At 37.2% G+C, this 12677-nt stretch overlaps 1 protein-coding gene across 1 annotated transcript in view; it reads right to left on the reverse strand.

The window, feature by feature from the left end:
* LOC132121946 (growth arrest-specific protein 7) overlaps nt 1–12677 on the reverse strand; it is a 31404-nt gene that overhangs the window by 6605 nt on the left and 12122 nt on the right. Inside the window, exons 4-8 of the mRNA XM_059531704.1 lie at nt 7609–7694; nt 6212–6265; nt 2202–2291; nt 1829–1944; nt 584–658 (exon numbers count right to left, since the gene is read on the reverse strand). Coding sequence (XP_059387687.1) covers nt 584–658; nt 1829–1944; nt 2202–2291; nt 6212–6265; nt 7609–7694 — 421 coding nt within the window. The remainder of the gene's footprint in view (nt 1–583; nt 659–1828; nt 1945–2201; nt 2292–6211; nt 6266–7608; nt 7695–12677) is intronic.

A 12677-nucleotide genomic window follows, 5' to 3' on the forward strand; every position in this document is an offset into this window, starting at 1 on the left:
GCAGAATTAAGATGTTTTTAACTTCAAACCAGTGCTTCTGGGTAAAATATCAGTCCATAATTCATAATAACGCCTCCTCTAGTGAAGTCATTTGGTCTGAATCAGGAGTGAAACCTATTTTAGTTAAAAAATGTCTTAAAGCTGGATTAGTTTCTTAGAAACACACAGCTTTTATCTTCTCCAGATGTTAACTGATGGACTGGAGTGCTGTGGATTACTGTGATGTTTTTATCAGCTGTTTGGTCTCCCATTCTGACGGCACCCATTCACCGCAGAGCATCCATTGATGAGCAAGTGATGCAACGCTACATTTCTCCAAATCTGATGAAGAAACAAACTCATCTACATCTTGGACGACCTGAGGGGGAGCTCATTTTCATTTTTGGGGGAACCATTTCTTTAAGAACACAACTGAAGGGGTTTCACATTGTCAGTCACAGTCCATTCAGCCATGACTGCAGTCAGTTTATAAATCAGAATATTTGTCTGAAGGTCACTGCATGAGATTCTGAGTTTGTAAGGAGAAAGAGGGTGTATTCCTTCACGTCTGCCATTGTTTTCCTCCAAAGGCTAGGTGACGTACCCTTCCTCCTGCGCCGCTAGCGGGATCTGCGAGAGCTTCGACAGGTTCTTGGCGTATTCCTCCTCAATCTTGATCCTGTCCAAACAAATAAAGGAATTAAAGTTGTGCTGGAATGACAGAGAGCAGCACATGTGAAGAGACTGAGCGCAGATGTCCGTTCTGACTTTCACACACTAAGGTCGTTTCCTTCCCAGACTCAAATGTTTCTCTCTCTCCTCAGGGACAAACACACTTCATGAGAACTCCTGATGTAGCTCATTCTACCCAAATCTCAGCGCAAACATAACCGAAGAAGAATTATGTTAAAAACTTACGTTTGAGAGCAGATCTTAAGTTCACGGCAAGAAAGAATCAAGCACTCTTTCTAACACTATTTATGAAATACAGGAAATGAGCTACAGGAAGTTGTTTGTGCTGTGTTGTTGTGTTTTTATGTTTTTAGTCTAGGCAACAGAAATAATGCAACAGCTCCTATATCAAGATATTACACAATTTCACCAACATAGATAATGCAATGATAACCATGAGCGTATTTGTATTTGTTGTAAGACCTTAGTGACCACACACACTGTCATGTTTAGATCAGCGTAACGATGCTTTCTGGAACAACTATTGTGCTATTAAATAAAGCAGACATTCAGAAACTATAATTAGCCGTTTCGTTCTACTTCAGAAAACAGGATTATGAATTTATGCCTTGAAGTTGAGACTTCGTATTGTGACGTAACTTTAAATGTCACAATTATGATTTTATATTTCACAACTGTGACTTTGTTTCTCGTAACTGTGACTTCATATTGTCACAATTGTGGATTTATTTATTATTTTAAACATTTTGTTTGTAGGCCGAAATTTGATTCAATAAAACTACAACTGTCATACATAAAAAAATGTGTATTTTTTTGCCAAAACACTATACGTACTACAGTTATTATAGAGAAAAAAATATTGTAGATGTTTGTTTGGTACCACTGAAACTAAATAAATAACTTGATTTATACATATATGAATGAATGAATATTGAATTATGATTGCACAATTTGTATCCACTTTCTTTCCTGAAAATTGTATCCTTTACAGAGCAAAAAAGAAAGAAAGTCTAAATAAAAGATAGGTTTTCAAGAAAATACAATTTCAGATTTTTTACTTGTAATGGGAACTATTTATTTAACTTTTATTTTTTTTATTTTTGAGTGAATATTGTCTTTCTGTCTTCTGCTCTCAGTCTGGATGATAAACTTTTACCTCTCCCGCACAAACTCGGCCATCTCTTTCTGCATCTGCCTTCCCTTCAGCTGTTTTTGCAGCAGAACCTCGAATCCTGAGATGTTGGCGCTTCCCTGCGGGTCCTTTCTGTCCGCCTGGATCCACAGACAAAACACAAGGCAGATTCATGAGCACGGGAGCGTGATAAAGTGGCAGAACAAGGATTCGGTGGGATCTTCTCCATTCAAAACTACAAGCCAAAGCAGACTACTACAGACGTTTGATGAAATTCATGCTGTTAAACAGTATAAAAGGATTGCAAAGCATGTCATTGGCACTGTTTGTGAGGCTTTTCTAAACTATGTGCACACATCTTTATGGTTTGTCAGTGGTTGGAGACGTTCTTGCTTACCCAAAAATAATCACAGTAGCTCCACTCGTCTGGTTTGAGCAGCTGCTTTTCAGACATGTGCAGTGGAAGAGGAAACGTCACGCAGTTGATCTACAGAGGGAAAGAAATCGTCCAGAGACATCAGCTCGCAGCAGGACGTGAAGAACAGAACGAGAAACTGACAAACAATTCCAACCCTCAATACAGAGCAACTCACAAAACTGTACGTAAAGCTTTAGGAGAGCATGTTCAATCATCCATCCTCAAATGAAAATTGAACAACAGTTAGGGTTAATGCGTCCAGGATAATTGTGAAAAATCGCAAAAAGTGTCCCAATTTTAACCTGGATTCATCCTAGTTAATGTAATGTTTAAACTGAATCACTTCACCAGTTTGTGGGGGAGATTTTACAGCCACTCTTTCTGCAGTTATAGTTCTAAACCAATAGGTGGCGAAAAATGAGTCAGTGAATCACTAATTCAAGCGATTTGTTCAAAAACACTGATTCATTCAGACTTTATGAGTGAATCACCGAATCACTGATTCGTTGATAATACTGATTTATTTAGGAACGATCCAGGTGAGTTGCTTTATGAGTAACTCATCGAATCATTTATTTAAATGGATTCGTTCTAAACACTGATTCATTCAGGAACGAATCAGATGAGTTGCTTTATGAGTAAGTTATTGAATCATTTATTAAAATAGATTCATTTTAAACACTGATTCATTTAGGAACAAATCACTCACTTTATGAGTTAGTCATTGAATGGTTCATTTGAGCTGATTTGTTCAAAACACTGATTCATTAAGGAAAGAAATGGGTGAGTGGCTTTACAGGTGAGTCATCGAATCATTTATTTAAATGGATTCGTTCTAAACACTGCTTCATTCAGAAACGCAACAGGTTAGTGTCTTTATGAGTGAGTCATTGAATCATTGACTGAACTGAATCATTGGGAATGATACAAATACTATCTGCACGCATATTTGTCAAACTTTCTTAATTTATTTTGTGTCTAAGGTATCTGGTTACATGATGTCAACATTCTTTCCTCATATGTACGATAAATACAGGTTTTTCGTGAACCGCTGATATGACTGTAGTCTTCATCTCAAGTGTGCGTCTTTTCAAACTTTTTAAAATAACTATTCTTTTTTTATGTGTAAAATTATTCTTAAGTGCCAAGTCAAAGCAGCTAGTAATGTTAATGCATGAGCTCGGTGTGCGATGATCTGTCCTGTACTGTAAACACACTCGAGAAGCAGCAGCTGTTGACCAATTACAGCTCAGTGAGGAGCTCCAGCAGCTGTTTATGCACTTTAAACAGAGAAAACAGAAGGACTGTGGCTGTAACACCCCCTGTTAGTATGCAAAGCCTACTGACAATCTAATAATTGATGCTCATGAAGGTCTACACAGTTTATGGGCTTCAGATTATTTGTTTGTTTATGCAAAACATTTTTATCACACATAATGCAGGCCTTCAACTAAGCATCATTGCATTGAGAAAATATATCCTGGAGTCCTATTGTTAATTTAAACTCACTGCTCGTCCTTTGTTAAACAATGATATTGGCCCAACTGTTTAGATGCAGAACGACTTGCGTGGACGTTTCTGAGGTCTGACGCTGCTGTCGAGAGCAAAGTATGATGCTGAGTCTGAGTTGGTGGAAAAAGGAAATTGCCTTCGGTTTGAATGAGCTCACAACACTCCCCATGTTGCCTAATGTTTGAATCTGCATCACAGCAAATGAGGAATTAGCACAGAACTGGCCTCATATTGCAACTGTTGTCTCACTTCTGGTTTGTCTGCAACTGGATTTTTCTGGATAAACAGAACAAGCGTGTGCATTGACTGGTTGCACAATGATCATAAGATCCTCCGGATCCACACACTGATCCTCCTGAGATTTTCAGAGGCTTATTATGCCGTTGTACTAAAGCTGGATAATATAAGGAGAGATGGAGGAGGAGAACGAGCCTCCACACGCGTTTGCATCGGCTCTGATGAAGATAATCAAGTGCGGCACACTGGACTAATGAATCGAAACCGGTCAGAGTCTGCGTCATTGTCGGCATGATGGGAACTATCTGATCTCCATGTCAGCAAACATCCCAGTAATGTGAAAGGAAGATGGCAGTGGGTGTTTAAAGGAAGACATCAGCTTTCTGAGCACATGAACATTCGGCTACTCTAAAAACCTTAGGGCTTTAAAGTAATTCCTCTATCATTCCTCTTTCATTATTTACACTACGCTCAGAATGAGAAAATGACAGAAAGAGAGAGAAAGACATCTGCTAGTATCATCTTTCTCTACTAGCAGTTACACACTGATTTGTGTTGCTTGTTCTGTGTAGTCGATTATAATGAGTCAATGGATAAAACATTACCCTTGAACATTTATAACTTTATTTCCATTGCATGCAGTCACTTTAATTGATAGATTATTAAATGATTGCTGTTTAGTGAAGAGCCTAAAAACTGTAGAAAATATTCCCCTCTGCATTCAGGAAAGTCTGTTTTTGTGTGATGATTCTGTTTCATTAGCTGTTCTTTTGGCTTGCATCAGCCCTAATGATAGCAGATTTATGGGAATCCCATAGATACTCTGTAACCATACTGAAATTAAGCAATTTCACAATTTCTCTTCTCATTTTTCATACTGTTACATTAAGTCGTTGAAAGTCCTGATAACTCTTATGAACAGCTCTTTGTTTCTCTGATAAGGCTTCAGACAGTGACTCATGTCTGACAGTCAGGATAATACTAGTCAAATCCCTTACAGATTGTTCAGTGAAGAACCAGTTCTCCACATTTATTTATAGCAGCTCCTGTGAGACTGCATTGCAATATTGCTGCATCTTGTGGTCGCTCTATGCAAATCAATCAAGTTAAGAAGACCATCAGTAGTAGTAACAGATCAAATGAGGCTAAATGTGTCTTGTAGTTTAACGTTGTTTCAGAAATGTACATGAATAATGTGCTTATCAAAGCTACTGATATTCCTTTTCTAAGTCAAATGCATTGCATTTGCTTACTGACATCTCTTGTATCCTGCTGGATGCGGTTTCATTATTGATCTGTAATGCATCACAGGTGTGCATTTCTGATCTGTTTGTGTTGCACAACACAGATGCAACTATGATCATCACTCCTGAGTCAGAGGAATGCCAATGTAGTTGCACTTTCGCAGATTTGCAACCCAGATCTGTACTTTACTTGAGGCCTGTTAAAACCCAATACTTCTACTTTTACTCAGTTACATTTGCAAGTTGAAAATAATAGGTAAAAGAACAAAGAACAAGTGTTATATATCATCATGATGTAAATCATAACTATTTTAAAATATTTTTTTAATGTGACTAACGAGCCAATCAATCATACTCACATGAGATCATTACTGGGTGAAGTAGAGAGACAGACTGTAATAATGTGTTTTTATAAAAGCTGTGATTGATGAACTTGAGTCAAGTGTGAACACGGTTCATGATTAGTCTACAAATCATTATATTCAAATGGAAAACCATTGTAAAATCAGCTGCTGAATATATTCAGGTAACAGGTTTCACTTGACCATTTGACCATTGACCGATTATTTATTCTTTTGGAAACATTTGATTTTGCTGCCTCCTTATATTTTTCACACAGAGTTCTTGGGGCATTTATTTATAAATGAAAATTGGAAAGGGAATAATCATATGTTTGGGTCCTTGGTACTGAACAGTTTGGCAACCGCTGGCCTAAAAATAATCTGTCTATTGGTAAAGATGATCTAACGGCTTACGTGATGTCAGAGGCAGAGCAAGTTAGAACCAATTGCTTTAAGATAACATTTTGTTTTCATTATAAAAGCATGCACCAAAGATGTGTCCACGATACAACCAGAAACACGCTTTGGGAAAATAAACATTGTCCGTTTGAGTGTGTTGTTTTCTTGAATGTGTTTTGTTGTCATGCAGTTTAAGCATCTGAGATCAGTTTGTGTGTCAGTCTTCGGCGTGTGTTTGTTTAGCTGTCGTACTCACAGTTACTGTGGATTCACACTCCTGCTTCCTGCTGGGTGAAGTCGAGCCAGGACTCTGACAGAAGACACAAAACTGAGCGTCAGACATCATCGTGATGCTGCGATGTGTGTGTGTGTGTGTGAGAGAGATGTCATCTCCACCCTGAGCTCATCAGGAGGGAGAGAGAAAAGAAAAACGGGTTTCATAGGTGACATCTGCCGCACCTTCAGTAAATGCTCATTGAAGGTGATATTGTGCCACTGCAAAACGTTTTTCTGAATACACTCCCTTGTGTTCTATTGGTTGGCTTGACATAGTTCCACCCCCGAATTCACAAGATTGGTTGAGCTGATGTTGCTGTGTCGGGATGCAATGTTTTGAGAGAATCAGGAGAATCAGCCTACGGATGGCTTACTAATAGTTAGTCTTGTAAAGCCAGACCTTTAATGAACAGCATAAGCACATTACAGCTGATTCTGGCCAAAAACGCCCACTTAAACGGGAAGAAAACGCCTGACCAACCCATGGAGCACCCAACCTTAGCAATGACAGATTGACTTGGGGAAAAATATTCATAAAACACTGTAATAAGAATAAGTGCTGAGAAAAACATTTGGAATAATGTTTTTTAAAAGATGTCTCTTCTGCTTTACCACGTCTGTGTTTATTTGATCCAAAAATACAGTAGAAGCAGTAATATGAAATATTACATTTTAAAATAGCTGTTTTTATGTGAATATATGTTAAAATGTAATTTAGGCTATTTCTGCGATCAAAGCTGAATTTTCAGCATTATTACTTCAATCTTCTAGTGTCATATGATCCTTCAGAAATCATTTAAGAACTATTTTTGTGGAAACATTGATGAAATTATTTTTTTGGGATGGTCTGATGAATAGAAAGATTAAAAAATTTTTTTTTTAGTTATTTGAACTAAAATCTTCCATAACATTATAAATGTTTTTATTGTCACTTTTGATTTTTTTGTTTGTCACCTTGCTGAACAAAAGCAAAGTAAAATAGTCATATCTGATCAATGATATTTCATTTGATTGCTACAAATCACCTCAAAAAGACACAGATTTTTCAGTGATAAATCAAGTTCAGTTTCTTCCTGACAAGCACTCTCACCTTTTGGGATAATATTAGATTTTGGCATATTGAGAAACTGCTTTATAATCCCTCCAATATGTTCAATCATCAATAAACTGATATGCAAAAAAAAAAAAAAAAAAAATGTAACTAGCTCAAAGAGTCTCAGCTTGAATAAATCTCTATCAGTTTATTGTTTTAATGCCAGTGATGCAGATGGCGAGACATACAAAAATAACATCTGGAATGAAATCAGATTTGTAGTCCAGAGGAATCTGCTAAATGAATAAAAGAGAACTGTTCCATGTGAGAGAGATCAGCCGTACCTGTTGATCTGTGCTGGTCTTTCGCATCACTACATGCGATGGTTCAGTCTGATGCAACGGGCTGCCATTACCATGAAATCCATTCACTGGAGAGAAAGAAAACACTGAGATGAGTTTGATTTAGAGCCAGGACAGATCAACATCTTTTCCTCTCGCAAGGTCATGTAACAAAGACACGGAACAGTGTGTAATGAACAACATGCACTGCTATTGTGTACAGAATCAATGCGAGTCTTCATTTGTGAATTGAATTTATACAGGGTTTGTCACAAAACACGCTGCACCAAATCGGCTTTCCAGATGACACTGCCTTAAAACAAGAATTCACTCTTCTTTCACCCATATGGCTCACTGATAAAAGCCATTTCATGTTTTGGAATCTCTAAAAAGAATCAGCTCATGAGAGTCATTCTTTAAGGAATCTGACTACACTGGTTGTGTATGTTTTTGATTCGCTAAAAAGAATCAGTTCATGAGAGTCATTCTTTAAGGAATCTGACTACACTGGTTGTGTATGTTTTTGATTCGCTAAAAATAATCAGTTCATGAGAGTCATTCTTTAAGGAATCTGACTACACTGGTTGTCTATGTTTTTGATTCGCTAAAAAGAATCAGTTCATGAGAGTCATTCTTTAAGGAATCTTACTACACTGGTTGTGTATGTTTTTGATTCGCTAAAAAGAATCAGTTCATGAGAGTCATTCTTTAAGGAATCTGACTACACTGGTTGTGTATGTTTTTGATTCGCTAAAAATAATCAGTTCATGAGAGTCATTCTTTAAGGAATCTGACTACACTGGTTGTCTATGTTTTTGATTCGCTAAAAAGAATCAGTTCATGAGAGTCATTCTTTAAGGAATCTTACTACACTGGTTGTGTATGTTTTTGATTCGCTAAAAATAATCAGCTCATAAGAGTCATTCTTTAAGGAATCTGACTACACTGGTTGTGTATGTTTTTGATTCGCTAAAAAGAATAAGTTCATGAGACTCATTCTTTAAGGAATCTGACTACACTGGTTGTGTATGTTTTTGATTCGCTAAAAAGAATCAGTTCATGAGACTCATTCTTTAAGGAATCTGACTACACTGGTTGTGTATGTTTTTGATTCGCTAAAAAGAATCAGTTCATGAGACTCATTCTTTAAGGAATCTGACTACACTGGTTGTGTATGTTTTTGATTCGCTAAAAAGAATCAGTTCATGAGACTCATTCTTTAAGGAATCTGACTACACTGGTTGTGTATGTTTTTGATTCGCTAAAAAGAATCAGTTCATGAGAGTCATTCTTTAAGGAATCTGACTACACTGGTTGTGTATGTTTTTGATTCGCTAAAAAGAATCAGTTCATGAGAGTCATTCTTTAAGGAATCTGACTACACTGGTTGTGTATGTTTTTGATTCGCTAAAAAGAATCAGTTCATGAGACTCATTCTTTAAGGAATCTGACTACACTGGTTGTGTATGTTTTTGATTCGCTAAAAAGAATCAGTTCATGAGAGTCATTCTTTAAGGAATCTGACTACACTGGTTGTGTATGTTTTTGATTCGCTAAAAAGAATCAGTTCATGAGAGTCATTCTTTAAGGAATCTGACTACACTGGTTGTGTATGTTTCTGATTCGCTAAAAATAATCAGCTCATAAGAGTCATTCTTTAAGGAATCTGACTACACTGGTTGTAAATGTTTTTGATTCGCTAAAAAGAATCAGCTCATAAGAGTCTTTCAGACTACTCAGACTCGGTTTTTGTGTAAACTACCCCTCTAATAGCCAAGGACAAGTCAGAGAACAAACAACTCGAGAAGAAGGTGATTCCTTTCTCACTGAGACACAATATCCTCAACCTTCCAGACGTGTTATCGCACCTCCTTCACTCTCTCTAATTATAAATAGCCTAACTATATTTGTAGAACAAAAGAGCCTGCTCTGATTCTGATGGTCTGTGTGCGATAACAAACTGCTCCATTCTGCTTTATCAAGGGAGGGTCATTTCAAATGTCAGAGCAAAAAGCCCTCGCTCAAGCTCATTATTCCTAAAGCACAATGCTAGTTATCAACACTTAGTTAGAATACATCTAAGAGACAATTTAAACAATAGTTCACCCAAAAATAAAAATCTGAAAACGTCCATACTCTCAGGCCGTTCAAGATGTAGATGAGTTTGTTTCTTCATCAGATTTGGAGAAATGTAGCGTTGCATCACTTGCTCAATGGATGCTCTGCAGTGAATGGGTGCCGTCAGAATGAGAGTCCAAACAGTTGATAAAAAAAAAATTACAATAATCCACAGCACTCCAGTCCATCAGTTAATGTCTCGAGAAAACAAAAGCTGCATGTCTGCAAAAAAACAAATCCATTATTAAGATGTTTTTAACTAAAATACCAGTGATATAATCCATGATAGCGCTTCCTCTCTTCAAAATCCAGCCACATATTTGTTTAGAGCGGTTTTGGGCTGCAAACGGTGCTTGATCTGTGCAGATTTCTCTCCTGATTCAGACCAGCGGAGGAAGCGTTATTATGGATTACAGACTCATATTATAGTTAAAAACATTGTAATGGATTTGTTTCAGCTTTTGTCTTCTCCAGACATTAACTGATGGACTGGAGTGCTGTGGATTATTGTGATATTTTTATCAGCTGTTCGGACTCTCATTCTGACGGCACCCATTCACTGCAGAGCATCCATTGTTGAACAAATAATGGAATACTACATCTGATGAAGAAACAAACTCATCTACATCTCAGTTGGCCTGAGGGTGAGCACATTTTCAGAAAATGTTTATTTGAACTATTGATTTAACCGTTAATTGTGTGACTTTATTACAGTCATCCATCATAGGAAGGAAATACATTAAAATGCTCCTCATTTTCCAGTTGGTCACTTGTTTAGGAAGAATGATGAGACAGGCTTTCTGCAGAGATGTGCTCATCCTGAACATGTCTACTGTTTCCTCCCTCAGTCCATGTCAATGACACTCATTTCTCTTCAGCTGGCTCATAATGTCATTTGCTCAGTGGTGTGTCGTCCACATGCTGGATCTCTGGTGGACGCGATTATCCTGTCAATCTATCATTTAGATGTGCTGTTAGACATTGTAAAATGCTGATAGCCGGTGCAAATCAAATCAAGAGTACTAAACAGAGCTCAGGACGGAGGAGGGACAGTAGATTCTCCATTAGCTGATTTGTGGATGGATAGAGGAAGAAAAGATTTTGGACAAGCGTTGAAGTACAGTGATCTACAATGGGGTCTAAAAGTCTGAGAGCACAGTGACAGTCTTGAAATGAACTTAAACCTGGATGTGAAGAATGTTTCAAGGTCAAAAAGTTCAAAACTATGCTCTAGATATAAAACAAAAAAGAGACAAACTACGACTACCAAGAACTTTTGGCTTTGCATTCTAATTTTTAATTCAACTTTCTAGTCAAACTCAAATGCTGTCAATATCACTTGAAAAAAATGTACTTATTAAATCAAAAGCATTAAAACACAAAAAATATTTCACTTTATATAAAAAGTGTATACATTATTGTGTATAAAAAAAAAAGTTTAGTTTACCAGTAGTAAAAGTTACAGATTGACATTTTTGTCATTTTTAGCCATATTGTATAACAAAATTTCTAGACTGAAATAGTGGCTTAAATGGGATAATTTTAGTGCATTTCCTGTGGCATTTACTTGCCATTTTCTGAATATGCTTAATTTATTTTATTTATTTAGTTAGCTATGTCAAACTTAAATGTGAGAGGCTACAGCAGGACTATACTGGGCTAGTCTAAAGGTTGCAGATTACATTTTTGACCAGTTGGTAATCAACGATAGCTGCAAATATTCAAGACTGAAACTCTGTCCTCAAATCTTTCCTGTAAATTTCCACAGTGAAGCGGTTGACCTAGAAAGGCGATTTCTAGATAGGCAAATCTAACTAGAGTTTGATTGGCTGGTGTTGAGAGCAGGTCTGTATACTGAGGTGAATTATCAACTTCAGCCGTTCAGACAGCAAAGCTGTGAATCTTTGATGAGTGAGTATCTCACATTCCTTTCTGTTGAAGTTTTACTAAGATTTATTAAGGAGGCAGACGCTTTTGATACTGAACAAAAGCTGGTTCACTGGTTCTCTCTTTGTTTCCTAACATTTTCAGGCTGAACAGATTTGGAGAAATTGTAGCATTGCATCACTTGCTCACCAATGGATCCTCAGCAGTGAATGGGTGCCGTCAGAATGAGAGTCCAAACAGCTGATAAAAACATCACAATAATCTACAAGTAATCCACACCACTCCAGTGCATCGGTTTATGTCTTGTAAAGCCAATAGCTGCCTGTTTGTAAGAAACAAATCCATCAAGATGTTTTTAGCTTCAAAATGTTGCTAAAATACGAGTACATAATCCATAATAACGCTTCCTCCAGTAAAACAGTCCATCTCCTGTTGTTGTCTCACATGAAAATCCACCCACATATTGATTTAGAGCTGGTTTGGCTTGTAAACAGTATTTGATCTGTTCAGATTTCTCCCCTGATTCAGACCAGATTACCTTTTTTGGAAGGGGATGGGGTGGATTTAGGACTCATAAGCAACTGTTTGAAGTTAAAAACGTCTTGATGGAATTGTTTCATTACAAACACACATCTTTTGGCTTCACAAGTCATTATTTGCTGGACTGGAGTGGTGTGGATTACTTGTAGATTATTTTGATGTTATTATCAGATGTTTGGTCTCCCATTCTGATGGCACCCATTCACTGCAGAGCATCCATTGGTGAGCAAGTGATGCAATGCTACATTTCTCCAAATCTGATGAAGAAACAAACTCATCTACATCTTGGACGACCTGAGGGTGATCTTATTTTTAGCAGATTTTTAACTGTTCCTTTAATATAATCTGAGAGCGATCAAATCAATAAAATAGGCTGTTGTTGTTGATAATATCCGCAGACTGTCTGTGAGTGTGCAGCGTTTCAAACACAGATAAAACTGAAATCTGTAATCAGAGGCCATCCAGATAAAACACCTCTGGACTAAAGCTCTGACAGTCAGTGCTCTCCATTGAGTTTGAAAGCATCA

This window comes from Carassius carassius, chromosome 40, assembly GCF_963082965.1.
Source record: "Carassius carassius chromosome 40, fCarCar2.1, whole genome shotgun sequence".
Classification (NCBI taxonomy): domain Eukaryota; kingdom Metazoa; phylum Chordata; class Actinopteri; order Cypriniformes; family Cyprinidae; genus Carassius; species Carassius carassius.